The 20,131-nt window shown below is 38.5% G+C and overlaps 1 protein-coding gene across 3 annotated transcripts in view; it reads right to left on the bottom strand.

Annotated features, from left to right (window-relative positions):
- git1 (G protein-coupled receptor kinase interacting ArfGAP 1) overlaps positions 1-20,131 on the bottom strand; it is a 189,696-nt gene that overhangs the window by 71,939 nt on the left and 97,626 nt on the right. For 2 of the 3 annotated variants that reach the window (XM_048612583.1, XM_048612585.1), the window contains exons 9-10: positions 8,018-8,069; positions 1,975-2,047 (exon numbers count right to left, since the gene is read on the bottom strand). In XM_048612583.1, coding sequence (XP_048468540.1) covers positions 1,975-2,047; positions 8,018-8,069 — 125 coding nt within the window. The remainder of the gene's footprint in view (positions 1-1,974; positions 2,048-8,017; positions 8,070-20,131) is intronic. The other variant, XM_048612584.1, reaches the window with a different exon arrangement.

Below are 20,131 nucleotides of genomic sequence, written 5' to 3' on the forward strand. Positions count from 1 at the left end.
TTCCTGACATCTGAAAAGAAAATCAGTGAATTAGAACTTTTCAGAGACTCAAACACAAATAATTTGGTAATACTGCTCAAAATGTATTGGTGTGCTTGTTATATTAAAACGTCTGATAAGAGTTCTGATGGCTCAGTTGGTGAATGGACTGGCTCTCATTGAAACAAATAGCAGAAATCAAAATATCTAAAGATCCCATGTTCATTCACTGGTCTTTGTTGACTGGAGGGAAGGATGTTTCTATTTATCTCATAACCTATGAGCTAGTAAATGGGCAAGGTGGCTGTAGTAATATTGCTCCAGGTAACCTGCTGGATAATCTATTATCTGCTGCACAAAAATGCTTACTTAAGACGTTCCAATGTATCTTCTGTAGAAACTAATATGATCTTGTACTACTACCCATATTTTTTTGTCAAAATAAAATTCAAAGTTGTTCTGATTTGGTCCCAAGATTGTTAACAGTATGTCACACAGCCAAAAACATAATTCAAAGGGATGAGCAGTTTTACAGATTAGACTGAAAATTGCATTAATGATACTGCAACTTCCATGAAACTCCTTTTTGACCCCAATCAGGCATGTTTGATTCAAGGCCTGAAGAGAAAATTGAACATGTAGAATGTCAAAACAAAAAACAATGCTCTTGCTTTACAGATATTTAAAACATTCAACTTGTATTACTAGTTCTTTTATTAATATTCAAATTTTACTTTTTCAGCAGGAAGGCAAAGCAGCCCAGTTTGGCTCATATCTGCTGCTTCAGCAGCTCCTGCAAAGCCTGTCTTCATCAGCACTTGTTGTCAACTGGCTGTCACCTCGCTGCCTACTGTGGGTTTTACACAGGCGAGCAATAAAAATTGTCAACATCTGGAAAAAAAACTCCCATGCAGGAGCATGGGAGACTATTCTGCGACAGATTAGGGCCAAATGTCTCACTGTCACATAATCAATCTGATTCTGCAGGCGATGGGACAAACTGAATCAGTCCTCCTCTTGTGCTGGATGAGTCCATAACTGAGTATTGTGAAGCATTAAAGGAATGGAATGCTCAAAGTGTTGCCATTTAAAAATAAACAGCAATCCAATTCCTCATTTCAGTACATTAAATCTGCTGTCTGGCTCGTAAGAATTCTTTAAAGTTGCAAACAGTACATATTCCCGAGTAAAACAAAATGGATAGAAAATCTAGATCAGACTTTGAAATATCAAGTTAGGAAAACACTTCACAAAAATAAAACCAATTTGGCTGCAAAGTACATTTCTAATCTGAATGACTATTCAGTGACCCCTGCTGGAAGATTATATCTGGATATCATGGGAAGTCAGAGTCAACTGTGATGCTGCCAGAGAACCATAATCAGTAGCTAGGCCATGCTTTTGAAAGTGGTAAGGAAGGAAAGAATGGACCAGAAAACTACACACTTCCAAGTACCAAAAGCATACTTCAGTTGAAGAGTTACTTTCAGATCCTGTCACCCACATCATTCTGTACATGTTTACCTAGAGGGTGTAGCGGCATCTATAATAAGATCAGCATTATATGAAGAGACCTCTCCTGGATTGCTAGATTCAAAAAACATTTCTGTAGTTTATTTCTATCACAGTTCACATTGAGCATTCATGAACACAGGTGATGGGAATAATGCAGAATGGATTGTACACAGGAGGTCAATTTTAGCTTTAACATTGCACCTTAAATGCAAGTCCAAAGATCCTAGATTGGTACAAAGGATCCACTATCGATTCTAACCATGCGTACTGTCTTGAACATTTGTTTTAATTCAATGAAGCATGTTAAATTATGGTACTTTCCACTGTTGTCTCACTCCCAGCAGGAGGTGGTGAAAATAATCAACCTTGTGTAGGATCCTTCTTGTTAGTAGATCACACACAGACTATATTCCATTGATTAGTATTAAAAAGGTCTATAGTTACACAGTTATAGCAAAAATGCATGAACTTTTCACATACCTGCATCATTCTCACGTCGGTCAACTTCATCGTAAACATCCATTGCAAGTTCTTCAAAAAGGCGATTATTCAGCTGTGCATAAAGAAAATGCAATACACAGCAATTTATAAACTTCAAATGTATTTTTATAAAGTTTTGTCCAATCTGAAACCAAGTAGTTTTGTACTTCATTGATGTAGTTCAAAGGAAGGCTTGTACAGACAAGTACTAACTTTATCCTAAACAAGCCAAACATTAATACACGCATAATTAACTGAGGGAAGATGTGTACACTATTTTTGTTTGAGAAAATTAAAAACCGCATTTACACAGGTGAACAGGCCATTTTAAATTCTCTTAAAAGCTACTGCATTTTAATTATTGTGTTCAATTTAGCTTTTAAAGGTCTTGAAAGATATTAGACTATACATTTTAGCTCATAATTCAGGAGCAACTGAAAGCACCTTTATCAAAAAGCAGAAGATTGTAGATATTTGAAATCCCGAAATAAAATAGAAAATGCTGGAAATGTTCAGGTTAGACAGCATCTGTGAACAGTTAATGTTTCAAATCTGTGATGTCCCATCAGAACTGGGAATATTAGGAGTATAATAGGTTTTGTGCAAGGTATGGATGGGACAAGGTCAACAGGAAGCCCTGTGATAGGGTAGAAGACAGTCAAAGGAGTTAGACTTCCAGAACCAAAGAGAATGGTGATAGGGCAAGAAATGAAACAAAGAAAATGTGCCTAGAACAGGTATGCTGCTGACGGCAAGCAAAAAGAGCAAACCAGAAACAAGCAAAAAAAAAAACAAAATGGGTATCTAGATTATGCTTGTGGACTTGAGATGTTTCACAAAGCAGTTACCCAATCCACTTTTTGTTACCACGTCATTGAGGAGAATGCCATGAATAGCGAATACAGTAGACTTGATTGAAAGAAGTACATGTAAATCATTGCTTCAACTGGAGCAAGTGTTTTTTTTTAAGCCGCAGGGTCCGATAACCTGCATCCCAAAATACTAAAGGAAGTTGCTCCAGAAATAGCGGATGCATTTCGTGGTCACCTTTCAAGATTCTAAAGACTCGAATAGTTTTGATGGATTGAAAGGTTTCTAATGTAATCCCACTATTTAAAAAAGGAGGTAGAGAAAATACAAGAAAATATCAGAAAAAGGGTCTGATGAAGGGTCTAGGCCCGAAATGTCAGCCTCTCTGCTCCTATGATGCTGCTTGGCCTGCTGTGTTCATCCAGCCCTGCACCTTGTTGTCAAGAAAATATAGACCTGGTTAGTCTGACATCGGGTGAGGAAAATGCTACAGAGTGTCACCCCCCAATTAAAGATTTAATAGCAAAGCACTTGGACAACAAATGACAGGATCCAACAGAGTCCGCATGGATTTACAAAAGAAAAATCATGCTTGACAAATCTACTGGAATCTTTTCAGGATGCAATGAGTGCAGTTGATAAGGGGAGCCAATAGACATGGTTTACTTGGACTTCCAGAAGGCTTTCAATAAAGTATAAGAGAACAGCATATATAACTAAAGCACATGGATTAGTGGCAGTGTACTGACATGGATAGAGAACTGACAGGAAACAGTAGGAACAAACCAGTCTTTTTTCCAAGTTGCAGGCAGTCACAAGTGGGGCACTGTAAGGATCAGTGCTCAGATCTCAGCTATTCACAATATCCGTTAATGATTTAGATGAGCGAACTAAATGTCTATCTCCAAGTTTCAAGATAACACAAAGCTGGGTGGGTGCTTGATCTGTGGTGAGGATGCAGAGATGTTTTAATGTGATTCGGACAAGTTGAGGAGTAGGCAAATACGTAGCAGATGACACAATGTGGATAAATGCAAGGTTATCTCCATTGGTAGCAAAAACAGGAAGACGAATGATTGTGAACATGGAGGAACACAGCCGGTCAGGCAGCATGAGAGGAGTAGGAAAGTCGACATTTCGGGTCAGGACACTTCTTCAGAGCTTCCGACCCGAAACGTCGACTTTCCTACTCCTCTCATGCTGCCTGACCTGCTGTGTTCCTCCAGCTCCACACTGTGTTGACTCCTGACTCTAGCATCAGTAGTTCTTTGTATCTTAAGGTGATAGATTGGGAAAGGGGGAGGTGCAATGAGACCTGGGTGCCCTTGTACATCAGTCACTGAAAGTATATATGCAGGTGCATCAGGTCGTGAAGGCAGCAAACAGCATGTGGGCCTTCACAGACAGAGGATGTGAGTACAGAACACTGATGTTGTTTTACAATTGTACAAGGCCTTGGTGAGACCACATCGGGACTATTGTGTGCAGTTTAAGTCTCTTTATCTGAAGAGGGATGTTTTGTCTATGGAGGGAGTGTAATGAAAATTTACCAGACTGATTCCTGGGGTGGCAGGACTGATGTATAATGAGAGACTGGATCAGTGAGGACTATATTTAGTTTATAAGAATGGCAGAGGGAGGGGGCGAATCTCTAAAACCTATAAAATTCTAACAGGACTAGTCAGGGTAAATGCAGGAAGGATGACTAGGGAGTTAAAGACCAGTGATCACAGTTGAAGGTTATAGAGTAGGCCATTTAGGGCTGGGATGAGGAGAAATTGCTTCACCCAGAGAGTGAAAACTTGTGAAATTCTCTGCCACAGAAAACAGTTAAGGTCAAAATACTGAATGTTTTCAAGAAGGAGTTAGGTATAGTTTTCAGATTAAAGGGAACAATGCACTTGGAAAGACAGTAGTAACTGGGGTGGCTAGAATAAAAGGGCAAGAGTTACATTTCCTGCATCTGCATTGAAAAGCACTATGGGAAAGGATGGGATGTAGTGAATTTGGATTGGATCAAGATGGAGAAGATCCTGTCATATGTTACCAACCACTGGTGGATTGTAGTTGGGATACACAGCTGCCACCATTCTCTTTTCAATGTCGAATCTAAGAGTCTATCTAATTAGCAGGGCATACCACTGTCTTAACAAGATGTAGTGTATTGTACGTTAGCATCGGGCACAAGTTACACTGACTTTTTTGACAAAATTATAAAGATAATCAGGAGCTAGGACGACACATCTGTCTCTATCAGGACCTCGTACTTGATGCTTCTTCTCCACCCAAAGATTCTGTGACATCATCAGACTGGATACAGCTTAACACAACTTTACAATTAACTCATACAGAACTATAACCTTGTAAACATTCAGAATACAGGGTGGGGAAGACATATTTGGTGGGTGACATCTCACTGTAGGCGGTAGAAATGGTGGGAAAAGATTAATAAAATCCAAAGGCTATAAGTCTCCAGAACTCAATATTGAGCTTGACAATTTCAGATCATATTCTCAATGTCTATCTTGCATCCTTTGTACACTTTTTTCTCTGATTTTATTCTTGCAGTCATTGGCATACTTTCACAAGGTACATTTTTTGTTTTCTTTTCTTGCCCTATCATCATTCTCTTTAGAGTTCTGAGAAAAGGTCACGGTGCCCAAAACATTAATTCTGATTTCTCTCCACAGATGCTGCCAGACCTGCTGAGCTATTCCAGCAATTTCTGTTTTTGTTTCTGATTTCCAGTATCCACAGTTCTTTCGGTTTTTACAATTCTCTTCAGCCCTGGAAGACCAACTCTTCTTTCATTTAATCTCTCCCATTTTCACATCATCACAGTCCTTCATTTTGGCCATGCCCCAGCTACTTCTTGCTCAAAAGTGATTACATTTCTAATTTTTTTCAGTTCCAATGAGGCTTACAGGGCTGAAATGCTCACTCTATATCTCTCTCCAAATGCAGGTTATGACAGCAAATATGTCCAGCGTTTTGAGAAAAAGAGATTCTGCGGGAGCTGTCCAACTGCAATTTGTCTACAGTTTTGATGGCTCATTGAGGCAAACACAACTGATCTGCTGGTGGAAAATAAAAACAGTGCTGCTGCAACAGGCTGGGTTACATTTTACCTCTCACTGTGAAAACTACATCATTTTATTCCTTTCCTTCCAAAGATTAGTTTCATCTGCCAATAGGTTTCTCAAAGGGAGTATTTTTGATTTATGATCCCTCAGCTGTGACAGCGTACTGAGAACTGGAGAGATGGCTGTTGTCCGGTTGCTGCGTGCTTGCGGGTTTATTTAACTTCCAAGATAAGGCTATTGTCATATTTTGCTTTTAGTTGCCGTCCAAGGATGCACAACAGCCCTTACAAAGGCTCACAAAGAATACAAATACATCAGCGTTTTGCCTGCATACCCTAACAGGGATCTGCCTGTACTGTTGCCTCTAACCCACCTGCACCAAGTTTCCATGTTGTTGTCTCTCATGTCTCCCTCCCCCTGTGGTTGCAGATACAAAGAGCAAAACAGGAAAATAAGAATAATAAGAGAAAAGGAAGGCAAAATTAGAAATGATAGAGACAGATTCACATGCAACCACAAACACCAAAGGAGGAGCTGGAAGTGGTGTGATTCAATAACTCAAAGCACGAAGTAGTCTGGGAGCTGAGCAAGGACGACAGGCTTTCAGCTTTCACAGAAACATGAAGAGAATTACAGAATGTAAGACACAAAACACCAGTAAAAACCAAAGAAAGTCATGTAATGAAAAGGGAGGTGCACTTATTCAGTTGCTGTTGACCTGTGGCTGTATCACTGATACTTTTATATTCAAAAGGATATTGAACATATGTGGTTAGTGTATTTGTTATGGCACATGGATCTAGCTTTCTACTTCAAAAGACTGAACACAAACAGAACCAGGATTCTGGTACGTTTTTCAATCTTGAGGCAAAACCTATCACAGGGCTTTGAGTAAATTTCAAAGAGATTATTATTGCTAAACGGTAACTGTATGTACAATCATACTGTGCCATGGAGTATAGACCATATCTACTTTTCCTTCTCATGTCAAGCTACCCACTGCAACCCCACCAAGGGATATTTCAAAAACGCAGCAAAAAATTAAAGATAAGAACAGCCCATTTAAAATGATACACATCTACAGCACAGCACACACAGGGTTTTTTGAGAGAAATTAAAAAAGAACAGTAGGATTATGTTTAATTTCTCTGCATTTTCATCTACTTCAAAAGCAATTTAATTTTTAAATGAAAATTACAAATACCATTTTATAGCCATGAAGATTATCCACCTTTTAATTCAATTCAAGCAGTTTATAATCTAAACATATCTTAAAATCAAGAAATCAAGTAATCAAGAAAATTTACCAACATCCCTGGTAGATCGCATCAAACATTTGTCACTCCATGAGTAAAGACATTTTTCAAATCTTTTAAATATATTTTCACCAGTCAAATTAATTTAGAGTAATATGAGATGTTAACCTTAGAGTTCCAAAAATTTTGATAAGTACAAATCAAGAAATTGGGGCCAAAAACACTGATCAATACGGTTGTGGGATCTTCTCTGGCAATGATAACAATGTTACATTTCCACTGCACCTCAACATGTGGTTCTAAGGCTTTTACTGTGGTTCAGTCTGCAGTAGTCTGAATACTGAGAAGGATTGGTTAAATTCCAATTCATTCTGGAAGAAACAGCAGCATCACAATATGAGGAACAGAGGTCTGTGGCCACTAGGTTGCTTCCTAAACTCTGTGGCAATAATCAAGTGAAACAATGTTTTTACTTTGAAAAATTTGGATGTAAATTAATGTAAAAGGGTGCCAAATTTATGATAAATCCCTTAAGGCTTTTCTGTCAACATAACATTTTGTACTACAGTTACCAGAATGGGACATACAGCACACAATATAAAATCTGATGAGGAAGAAAGACCATACAAAAAGTTCAGGTGCAAAGTAGTATGAAATTTTTTTTGTTTAAAAATTGAGGCTGAAAAGAAGATCACCACATCAAGTGCAGACTGACACTGTGTATTTTCAACATTTTCTGCTTTCTATATTTCTATTTTGCATAAAAATAAATGTAGTACATAAAAGCAACTTAATTTGTATAACATTTGCACAGAGAAATGTCAAATTTGGTTTGGGGAAGGGGAGCACTGTTATTCCTAACAATACGGAAGTAATTGTTTATTCATAACTTACTGCTTGAAGTTTCTTTTTGGCAGCCTTAGCCAGTTCTGACAAGTCCAAACTACTGAAGAGAAACATGAAAAAAACCACAACTCAGGCACCAGATCAAAGAAAATGCACAAGAAAATATTCTCATTTTTACATAGAGCTTAAATTAAAAACCTTCAACGAATTACTGTTTCCATAATTTCTTTCATCACAGTGTTCACCAATACAGCATACATGGAAAATATTTGAAAGTGCAGCAACATTCTAAAAGCACATAAAAATTTGAATTTTGCACTTGAGCAGCTTTTACTTGTCACTCTAAACTAAATAACTTAAAACAGAGATGTAGGATGATTACTATATGCTGTAGAACTTAAATACTGCAAAATATTAGCGAGTACCATTGTACCTCAATGATAGCCATCAACAATTAACCACGAGAACAGCAACCTTCTTCAATTATATCCTGTTACATTCGCTGTTTTTGATGCTCAATGGAACTGATGAACTTAATACTTACTGGAAAGAAACATGGTTTGTAATCATGAATATACATATTTTTATAAAGCACTGTGACTTTCCTCGCAAGTTAGTTTGTGGTGTCCAGGATTCAATTTGCTTTTGACTGAATATAGTGCTGAGACAAAAGAAATATGCATCCAAATGGAAAAGCAAAATCTTTTCATTGTGTCTACTTATCCATTTACCCAAAATGTTTCGTACTTTAATCAGTTGTAGACTGGGAGTAGTTTTGCAGTAATTTTAGTAAATTAGCAAGACAATGGTACACAATAAAGCTGGGTCCAACTTCTAGTGTATTTTTTTTTTAAATTAGAAGAGGGAGAAAGTAAAAGGGAGAGAAAGAAAAATACAAAAAAGCTGTGTGGTTGTGGTCCTGCTCCCCAATATGGCAATACTCTTAGTTGGAAAAATGCCATAGTAATCCCGATTTCCCAAACAAAAAATGAACAGAGCTCCAACATGAGGGGGAAAAAATTACTATGAAATTAGATTATAATTAAAGGAATTACTTTATTACTGGTCTGCATTTAATTCACATTGAGGTATCCAGGTGGTATGCTCGGTGCATTATAAAATTACAGATCAGCACAAGTATAACAAAAATAATTACATTTAAATAAAAGATTTTAAATGTTGAAAGTTAATAGCTGAAATGGGCAGCGTTTTTTTCCAGATTCCACTCCACTTAAAGTTCAAAATTTTGTTTACTTGAGCAAGAAACATTTTCTTGTTGAATTCAGCAGGGGTGTGGGTGGTTGTCAGGGAAAGCAGGGAGTAATTGAGATTTAAAGCTTTAAAGTTAAGGTTGAGAAGAAATTGATGTTTGGAGACTGCAAAGACATAAAAGAATTTTGCAAGGTTCCAGAGTCCAAATATCTCACTCAGCACGCAACAAAACCAGAAGAATAATCTAACAGAAAGAATGATTTGAATACTGAAGTTAAGCAATGTTGGAAAGTAATTCCAAACATTTCAAGTTCTCAGTTGGAAAATAATTTCAACTTTTAAAAATAAAATTTATTTTCAAATTTAGTTTAAAAAAATCAGATCTGCTTTTGAAATGTCAAAGTAGAAAGGTCATGTATTTGCTATAGTATCAAACACATTGATGAATACACATTTTGGAAACCATAAATAAAATCTATATAGTAATCACAGAACATTTAAACAATGAGATTAAGACCTTTTATATATTTTTTTAAAAACAGTGTAGTGAGATTATTTAAAAATAATTCAACTTTTTAAAGTAGCAAATCCCATAAAATCAACTTTTTCATTTATAATTCATACTGCTTTAGGGAAATAGCATTGCAATGACTCTGGTTTCTGGAATACAGAGTAGCACTTATGTTGCACTGCTGCTTTCTTGAAATCTGAATCTGCAAAATTGTTTGGGAACTGTATTGTCCCCATTGTCCAAGGGAGATCTGCAGAAAGCAGCAAATACCAAATTGGTTCATAGAGCTTGGAGTTATTCAAACATCCTTCAAAAAGATAAGCCCACACACTGTTTTGCTGCTACTGGGTTGGCACCTGGAAGGGGCCAAATGCAGCAACAAGCAGTCTCCACTGATGACACAGCAACACTTCAATATTGTTTTCACATAGGTACACATTTAGTTCTGGTTTAAGGATTTAAACTCTTCATTCTGCAGTTACAATAACATTTTAGGCAGATATAGAGCTTTGGTTAGGTTACAACACATTCTGACAGTATAATGCCAAGTACTTCATGACTGCTGCCTATTGTGTCATGTTATAATTATCATTTCCCAAAGCATTTCTTCCCTCTCCTAACCACAAACTCCCACATTTTCTCCTAATCATAAGCAACTGTCAACAAGTTTTTAAATTCAGTTCTTGTGGACTAGGTTATAATATCAAGTAACACAAATTACTTCACAGTAATGTGACCAAACAATAATCCAATTGGATTTGGACTCATTAAAAAAAAACACCAAAACATTCCTTCTACCAAATCCTGTTTTCTTTTTTCACTAAAGGGATGTTGCTATCGTTAACTTGGACAGCATTTACTGTTCATTCCTAATTACTCTGGAGAAGGCAATAGTGAGCTGCCTTCTTGAACAGACCATGAGATGCAGGAAGGGAGTTCTACAATTTTGACCCAGTAACAGTGAAGGAATAGTGATTCCTAGTTCCACACTTGGATGGTATGGGCCTTGGAGTGGAACTTGCAGGTGGTCGGTCACGTTCTGATGCATCTGCCGACCTCATCCTTCCAGGTGGTAGGCAGGTTTGGAAGATGCTGTCAAAATGCCTTGGTGAGCTGTACTGCAATTGTTAAGTGGTACACACTGCTACCACTGCTTCATTTGTGGATGGAGTGCCAAACAAGCACGCTGCTTCGCCCTGGATCACGTCAAACTCAGTGTTGCTGAAGATGCACTAATAAAGGGAAGTGTTTTGAGTTTTGTAGACGATGGACAGACCTCAGGGAACTTAGAGGCATGTTTCCCACTTCAGAATTCCCAGCCTCTGATTTGCTGTTGTAGATGGTATTTATATGGCTGGTTCGGGTCAGTTTCTGGTCAGTGGTAATCCCCAGGATGTTAATAGTAGGGGATTCAGTGATGGTAATTCTATTGAATGTCAAAAGGAAACGGTTAGATTCACTCCTGTTAGAAAGTGTCTTTGGCTGGGGCATGGCTGATTTTGAAGTACAAGTCTTCAGTATTACTGCCGGCATGTTATCAGCATTGATAGCCTTTGCAGCTTCCACTGCCTCTAGCCATTTCTTGATATCACATGGAGTAAATCAAATTGACATGAGACTGGCATCTGTGATGTTTGAGACCTCTGGAGGAGGCTGAAATGGATCATGCACTCAACACTTCAGGCTAAAGACAACCACAGAATGAAACAACCATGTTCTTTTGCACTGATGAACTGTGCTCTCAGAATTGAAAATTGGGATATTTATAGAAATTCATCTTCCTCCTGTTAGCTGTTTAAATGCCCGTCACCTTTCAGTCTGGATGTGGCAGAACTGCAGGACAAGGCTTTGTTTTCATTTGTTGGTTGTGGGATCACCTAACTCTAACACATGCTGCTTCCATTGTTTGGCATGCAAGTAATCCTGCTTTGTAGTTCCACCAAGGTGACATCATATTTTTAGGAATTCTTGGTGCTGCTCTTGGCATGCCCTTCTTGACTTTTCATTGAACCAGGATTAATCTCCTGGCTGGACAGTAATGGTAGAAAAAGGGGTATCCTAGGCTGTGAGATGATTGTGGTTGAATACAATTCTACTGCTCCTGATGGCCCACAGTACTTCATGAGTCAAGTTATCAGATCGGTTTGAAATCCCTCTTATTTAACATGAAGGTAGTTCCACACATTATGGAGGGTATCCTCAATGTGAAGGCAGTATGTGAAATGTCCACAAAGATTCATAGTGGTGACTCCTTCCCATACTGTCATGAACATATGAATTTGTGGCAGGTAGATTGGTGAGGACAAGTCAATTTTATTTTCACTTGATGGTTCCTTCACTGTCTGCCACAGATCCAGTCTATCATTTACATCCTTTGAGCTGGCTGAACACTCTTCAGGAGTGGCGCTATCAAGTTACTCTTGGTGATGAACTGGTTCATCAGCTGATTAGGGACTGCAGATGGTAATGAACAGGAGTTACCTTGCTCATGTATGACTTAATGCCTTGATACTTCATGGGGTTTGGAGTCAACAGACTCCCAGAGCAACTGTCTCTCAACAGTTCAGCCACTTGTGGGTATGGCCTGCAGATGCAATAAGGATAGTGACGGTGGTGTCTGGGCCATTGTTTGATTAGTCTGTAGAACACTTCCTCCAATTTTGACAGCAAGCCCCACATGCAGGATTGACAGGTTTGCCATTGTCATTTCCAGTGCCTAGGCTGATGCCGAGTGTTCCTTCCCATTTCACTCTTTTTTATAGGTTTTGTAATGGTTTTATATAATTTAGTTGCTGCTAGGCTACTTCAGAGGGCAATTAGGAGTCAGGCACATTGCTGTGCCCCTAGAGTCACGCATAAACTAGACAGGTAAGAACAGCAGATTACCTTTCCTAAAGGACTTAAATAGATGGGTTTTTATGACAATGAACAATTGCAGTGATGAGATTTCAGCCCAGGCCTCCATTAGCTTGGGTTCCTGGATACTTCTGCAGTGATATCACTAGGTCACCACCTCCCCAAGCAGGGTGGCTTAGGCTCCATGCTAAATGAGTAAAGAAATGTTTTTCAACTCTGAATTTTTATTCCAAATGTTACTGTGGATAATCAAAGTTGAAGAGGAGAAATACAGCTGCAAACTTTCTTTCCCAAAAATGACATTCAGAATTTCTTAAAAATTGCTAAAAGGCTGCCTTGAGTTGACTACTACTGCCATAACATAAATCTCACACTATTTCGGGGAAGAAGAGACTTCTTCATTTTAAAAAAGGGGCCAAGCTACAATATTTTAGGTTCCACATGGTTTTCACTTTGAATTTAGCAGATGTTGACACTTTATTAATAATGTTTAATTATTTTTCTTAAACAACTGGTTGCAGTCAGACTCAAAATGCAATCAATGTATGTTTTCACATTTAAATTAACACTAGAGTGCTGCATTTACACTACCACTTGTGACATGTTCTTCGGTTGTTTTTTAATGCTTCTCTCTTTCCACTGATACAAACAGGACTGAATAGCAACACAAGCAGCTGGTATTATTTTGCTGGACGTAAGTTAGTTTTTGGGCTGGTAGCACAGATGTTTTTTGGGGAAGTCTGTGTTCAGAAGGCAAGAGTAAGCTTGACAATCCAATAACCACTGTGCAACTCACATTGAGCAATCTCTATTAGCTGCTCCTGAAGTGGATTTTACCAATCCATGTTTTACAAGATGTCAACAAGAGGTCAAAATCTACCGTAGCCCAATTCTGAAACGAGGCACACAAAATCATTGACAGCACTTCAGGGCTATTCCTCTAAATACGTGATTAGTCAGCAAAGCATGAAGAATCATTGAAGTCAAAATGTGGGTCTCAAAATGTGGGTCATAACTTTGCCAAATCTTTCAGCAAAAGAAGCAAAATGTGTCCATCGTCCCAAGAGGCATTAAAAAAGGAACAAAATTAACGTCAGTATATTGTTAAGGTATGGACGAGGAAGGAAACATGGGAGAAATTCATGAGAATTGGCTAAAGGTCTTGAATATAAATTTTAACAACAGTCTGCAAACAATTACTTTTTTGCAGGAAAAAAAAGACACGTTCAGGAGTCATTTTTTCAATTGAATCAACTTTTTTTTAATATAACGTCACAAGTCAGGCCCGATACTAATTACTATCTCACACTCTACTAATAGAGTGAGCTATGAATGCAACAAAGTCATAAAACTTCATAAACAATAGAACATTTTGTGCAAAGTCAAGCAAAATTGAAGTTGAAGCAACTGGCAAAGTTAGAAGACAGTAAGATACACTTAAGCATTTCATGTAACTGGATAATCTTATAAAGTAAATAAACTCAAACAGCAGTATTTCAACTCTGGCTCCAGTTAGACCCTCTATGGTGTACTTTGTCAAACAACTTATAGGCATGAGACACAGTTCTAAGATAATATTGGCACAATTTGTGAACAAATGGAAGATCTAAAGGAAAAAAAATACCTCTGAGTCATGCATTTTTGCCGTGTTCTATTTTCCAAGGAATGCAATGGAGGAAAAACAGGAAAATTTGTTAGAATAATCAACCTAGTTATCTAAGATGACACCCAGACTTTGGACGTACATGGATTTGTTACTTCTACGCTTAAACACATCTCCACCTCATACGACATTGACAGATTACAATACAAAATGGTTTATTGAAAACAATATTGTTGTTTCCTTAATACTGAAGATAAGGGTACAAATTATAGTCGCTTTCAACAAAATGACTTTCTACCAGCTGGATCAATGCTTTATATTATACAAAATTATGCAGTGAAGTCATCATTCATTGCAACCAAACCTACACCAATGACATACAAAATGCAGTTGCTCAATTATATTCACTCAGATTCTCAAGACATTTAGACTCCAGTTTATAGGCAATTCAAACATATTCAACAGTGTACTATCAAGTATAGAGATTTTCAAAGTCACTTAAATGAATAAAGCTTGTAACGATCAGAGAAATCTATGATTCATGTACTAAAAATAACAAAAAAATGACAGGGCAATAAATAGAATCGATTGACTTTCTTGCCAACAATAACTCCAGAGATTAAATTAAATCTGAATCCTAACAGGAAAATGCAAAAAAGGGAAATAATCTAAATTTATCCATGGCATACACCCCAAATCCAGAAAGAGTCAGTGTTGCTTAATGAGCTTTAGTTCATAAAGAGATTCATTTTAAAATACATTGAACCCTTTAAAAAAGGGGTATTACCATGAGGAAAAGTATTAACACACTTGAGCCCAGATTTTGCTGTAACAATGTCAACAAGCAGACAGAGTTGCACATTTTCTTCTGCGGCAATTTGCATTGGAATGTCACAGCAAGGAGGTGGCACAGTGGCTCAGTGGTGGGCACTGCTGCCTCACAGCGCCAGTGACCTGGGTTCGATTACAACCTTGGGTCACTGTGTGTGTGGATTTTGTACATTCTCCCTGTGTCTGCGTGGGGTTTCTTCTCATGGTCCAAAGATGTGCAGGTTAAGTGGATTGTCCGTAGTTTTCAGGGATATGTAGACTAGGTGGATTAGCCATGGTAAGTGTGGGTTACACTGATACAGTAGGGGACGGGGTTTGGGTCTGGGTGGAATGCTCTTAAGAGCATTGGTGCAGACTTGAAGGGCCAAATCACCACCTTCCCCACCGCAACGGTTCTATGATCCTATGAAATGGGATCTGGGACTTGCGTGAGCACATCACACAACTCTACATCCTATGAAGTAAGCAGTTCAGATTGAAAAAGAAATGTACATTGGAATGGATGGATTCAAATCAGGTAGAGAGTCAGACCAAAGCAAGGTTTAACTTGTTGCAGATTTTGAAAGTATTAGCAGAAGGAATGAGAACCCACACTGAAGAGACTGAAGTACTATAATGAAAATTTACGGCATTAGAATGGTACTTAGACGACGAACGACATGACATGACTTTCTGAGGCAAGTTTAGTTCTACCTATTGTGCAATTACAGCAAGTTCACAGCATTCAATGCATTTCAATAGCAAGGCCAAGTTGGATGATTTTTAAATTTGGCTAATGGCTAAATAGCACAATTCAGACAGCAACCTTTAAGTATTTATGTTTAACAATGCATCTGCCCTGAGATTACATTAGCATTTGCACATAAATCAGGGCAAGTGCCAGTCAACTATTATTTTGAGAGTAAAACCTGGCTCATTATTATGTGCAAATTAAAATATCAAGATATAGATGTACATAAAGTATTCTAGCTGTTCTCACCTCAACAAAATGAGCATGGCAAATATTTTGTGAACATGTGAACAGGCTACCTCATTAAGTGTAAGAACTGAAAAAATCAGTTACTATTTTTAGATATTTTTTCATTTGTGGGACGTGGGTATCACTGGTTTGCCAGCATTTGTTGCCCATCCCCACTGCTCTCAAGAAGGTGATGAGCTGCCTTTTCAACCACTGCAGTCCATGTGCTGTGGGTTGACCCATAATACCCTTAGAGAGGGAATTCCAAGATTTTGACCCAGTAACATACCTCACTTTGCATGTGAGAGGTGGCAGGATTGATGCCCGTATTCTCCACTCCCTTATGACAGTAAAATGTAGGGTATGCAGGGTAGTTTGATCTTACAGTAGGATAATAGGTCGGCACAACATCGTGGGCTGAAGGGCCTGTACTGTTCTACGTTCTTAACAGTAAAGCAATAGTGATATATTTTCAAGTCAGGATGGGAAGTGGCTTGGAAAGGAACTTGCAGGTGATGGTATTCTCATATATTAGGTGCCCTAGTCTTTCGGGACAGAACTGACCATTAGTTTGGAAGATGCTGCCTAAGGAGACTTGGTGAAGTTTTGCAGTGCATCGTTTAAATCATAAACACTGCTGCTACTGGACATCGGTAGTGAAGCAAGTAGATATTTTGGATATGGTGTGAATCGAGTGGGCTGCTTTATCCGGGATGGTGTCAGCTTCTTGAGTGTATTGTTGGAGCTGCACCCATCCAGGCAAGTGGGGAGTATTCCATCACACTCCTGATTTATGCCTTGTAGGCTTTTGGGAGTCAGGAGGTGAGTGATTTGCCACAGTATTTCTAGCCTCTGACCTGTTCTTGTAGCCACTGTTTTATGTCGTAAGTCCTGTCAAGTTTCTGGTCAATGGTAACCCCAAGGTTGTTGATTGTGGGTATGGATGGCAGATTTCCTTCCCAAAAGGACCTTGGTCAGCCAAATGAATGCAGGAGGAGGCGGCTGACAACAGACAACCAAAGGGTCAATTTTTCATCTTTATTTCTTGTTTGTTTTTGGGCTGTTACTCATTCTTCAGTTCTTGGCTTCTAAGCAGAGTGACCCTTATTACTTTTATTTTCCTGAACATTTTTGCCTCTTCTGCTATTTATGTACCCAGAGAGATTAAATGCGATGCATTCCACTGCCACATTTGGTAGTTAAGTTCCTGTAAGACTGGATGTGTGAACCTCTTCCCAATTTAAATAGGTATTTCTTCTCCATGGAGAGTTTACACTATGAAATGTAAACGATTGTTTCAAATATACAGTCTAATATTTTGTTTGATAGTTCTGTCACATAACTATACATTTTTAGTGCCATCCAGTTGTGCAATATCTTAGCTATTTTATATTTAAAATGTGTCAACAATCCTATGTTTATACAACACAAATCCATGACACTTGGAATAGTGCTTAAACCTCATTCAATAATTTGGAATGTTTTAGATAAAACTAATTTAACTATATTTAAACAACATAACTATTTAAACTGATATAGCAACATGAGAAACTTGAGATGCTATTAAATCTCAATCCTTCCCAAACTAAATTAGATCAGTTAATGCCTGTCTACAAAACACAGATTCTAAATGGCCATTCCTAAAAGTCAGGATGGAAATAATTGGTTGGCTCCAAAGATTCTCAACCGTGTTTTTTGAAAAACACTCAATATATGTTGCATCTTGTTAAATAGGCTCTGTCAAAACTATTTAAAAAGCTACTGGGAAAACTGGTTAGAAGCTGAAGAATAATATTCCATCACTGGAAGTGACTATAAAATACTGTTACACCCAGAAAAGTTACAAACACCGTACCGGTTCAGACTGCAGAATACAATTCATCTCAGACTTTCAACTTCAAGCACAAGTAACAAATACTCATCCAGGCTGTTCTTTTGGGAAAGACTAAGGCCTTAAAGCAAAATCTTTAAAGAAGATATTAAAAAGTACATTGTATAACTTTTAAATTTTATTTGAATCCTTACTTATGACATTGAATTTTCGAAAGAAAACTAGGTAACCAAACTGCACAAAACACAAGATTAGATACTCTCATCATAAAGTAACTACTGTGCCACAGTGGGATACCTGTTACACTGAATATGTAGCATACATCAAATCAGATATAATAGTGTAAATACTGTATCTTTTTATTCATTTATATTTTTGATTGTGGACTAAAATGAGAAAAGGACTGTTTCAAAAACCTAGGATTATGGAAGGGATTCCAGCATTTCTTAAAAGCAAGCTACCAGCACTTGCTTTCAGTGGTTTGTTCAAGCAGTGGGGGGTGGTTATGACAGACGAGGTGGAGAAAGTGGGTGGTTATGAAGGGAAATTCGGCTGCCAACAAGTAGTTGACTGGTCTCTGGAGTGGTCACTAGTTGTCGATAACAATGCCCTTCTACCTGCCAGGCTCCCAGGTAGCTGCCAGTTTGTGGGTGTGAATGTTTGGTCAGAAGCCATCGGAGCCATGGAAAGAAACATGCTGTCCGCAGTAAATGAAACATATCTCAAGCCTGAAGAAAGCTAGTTTATTTCCCCTCATCAGTTGCCTTCAGCTGTGGTGCTTAAACAATGATTTAAAGACTTCATAAGTGTGAACCAGTTGCCCTTTGCCTCCAGCAAGTAAGTAAAAGTACCTGAATAAGGAAGATCAAGCAGCAGCAAGTCCTAGCAAGCCAAGAGAATCATCTCGGCAAACCCATGGACATGGTCCCTTGAACTGCCTTCCCTGTTTTCCCTCTACCCATAACACCTTTTTTTTTGTGTCTAGTTGTACGTGTGCAGGGAGAGTTTCACAAGGGGGTTAGAGTTTAACTAAATACGGTCATATGTCAATAGTTCATAATTGTTTATCTATAGCTAGAATCTACTTAATGGAATAAATACAATTTCTTATTATGTGTAGAAACCGGGTTCAATCAATCTGCATCTAAAAGACAGGTTAATTGGGGATCTTTAACTTTTGTGACATCTCCAGGAATATTGTGGCTTGATATCCTGCACACTACCCTAGTGAGATGTAACAATAGATAGATAGTCACAACATCTTCAGAATAATTCCATTGGTACTAGACTACTAATCTTGACTACTGGAAATAAATATACCTTTAAAAGGAGACTTGTTCACAGCATATCTTAAACATTCCCTCACCAGAACCTAGGGCGGCACAGCGGTGAGCACTGCTGCCTCTCAGCACCAGGGACGCAGGTTCAATCACCCTTGGGCGATTGTCCGTGCAGAGTTTGCAAATTCTCCTCATGTCTGTGTGGCCTTTCTCCCGAGGCTCCAAAAGATGTGCAGGTTGGGAACACTGGCCACACTAAATTGCCCACAGTGTCCAGTGATGTGTAGGTTAGGTGGAGTGATCTTGGAAAAATGCAGGGGCACAGTGGTTGGGTAGGGACGTGGTGTGAGCGGAATGCTCTTCGGAGGGTTGGCGTCTCTGGACTCAATAGGCCGAATGGCCTGCTTCCACACTGTAGGGATTCTATGATTCTAGAGGTTATATTGTTCCAAATGTATAATTTTGATGTCAGACAATGTCTGCATGATATAGTTTATAAACATCTAAATACCTTCCATCAAACCATTACACACCAATGCACCTCTTTCGGTTGGAATGAGAAACCTGCTACCACAAGGAGTTGTCGAGATGATCGGCAAAGATGCATTTAAGTGAAAGGGACATACTACATGAGGGAGAAAGGAATAGTGGGATTATCTTAACGTAGTTAGATGATGATGAGTGGGTGAGATTCATGTGGACTACATTTGATTATGACTGTTGGGATAAATTGTCTGATTCTATACTGAAAATAATACGCCAGACCCTGTAAGAGTACAAACAAGATTGTAAACTAACGAAAAAAAATGCAGAAAATGCTTGAGAGATTCAGCAGACCAGGCAGTTTCTATGGATCAAAAAACAGCTCTTGATTCGGGTTTTTTTTTCTGAAGGGTCCCGACCTGAAACGTCAGCTTTCCTACTCCTCTGATGCTGCCTGGCCTGCTGTATTCCTCCAGCTCCACACTGTGTTATCTCATGATTCAGGTTGATGACTTTCAGCAGAACTGGGATAGGCAATGAAAAGCAAGGAGGGAAGGAAACAGAACCAAAAAAAGGGAAGATCTGCAATCTGTGGAG

The sequence above is a fragment of the Rhincodon typus genome, chromosome 26 (genome assembly GCF_021869965.1).
Source record: "Rhincodon typus isolate 14 chromosome 26, sRhiTyp1.1, whole genome shotgun sequence".
Taxonomy (NCBI): Eukaryota; Metazoa; Chordata; class Chondrichthyes; order Orectolobiformes; family Rhincodontidae; genus Rhincodon; species Rhincodon typus.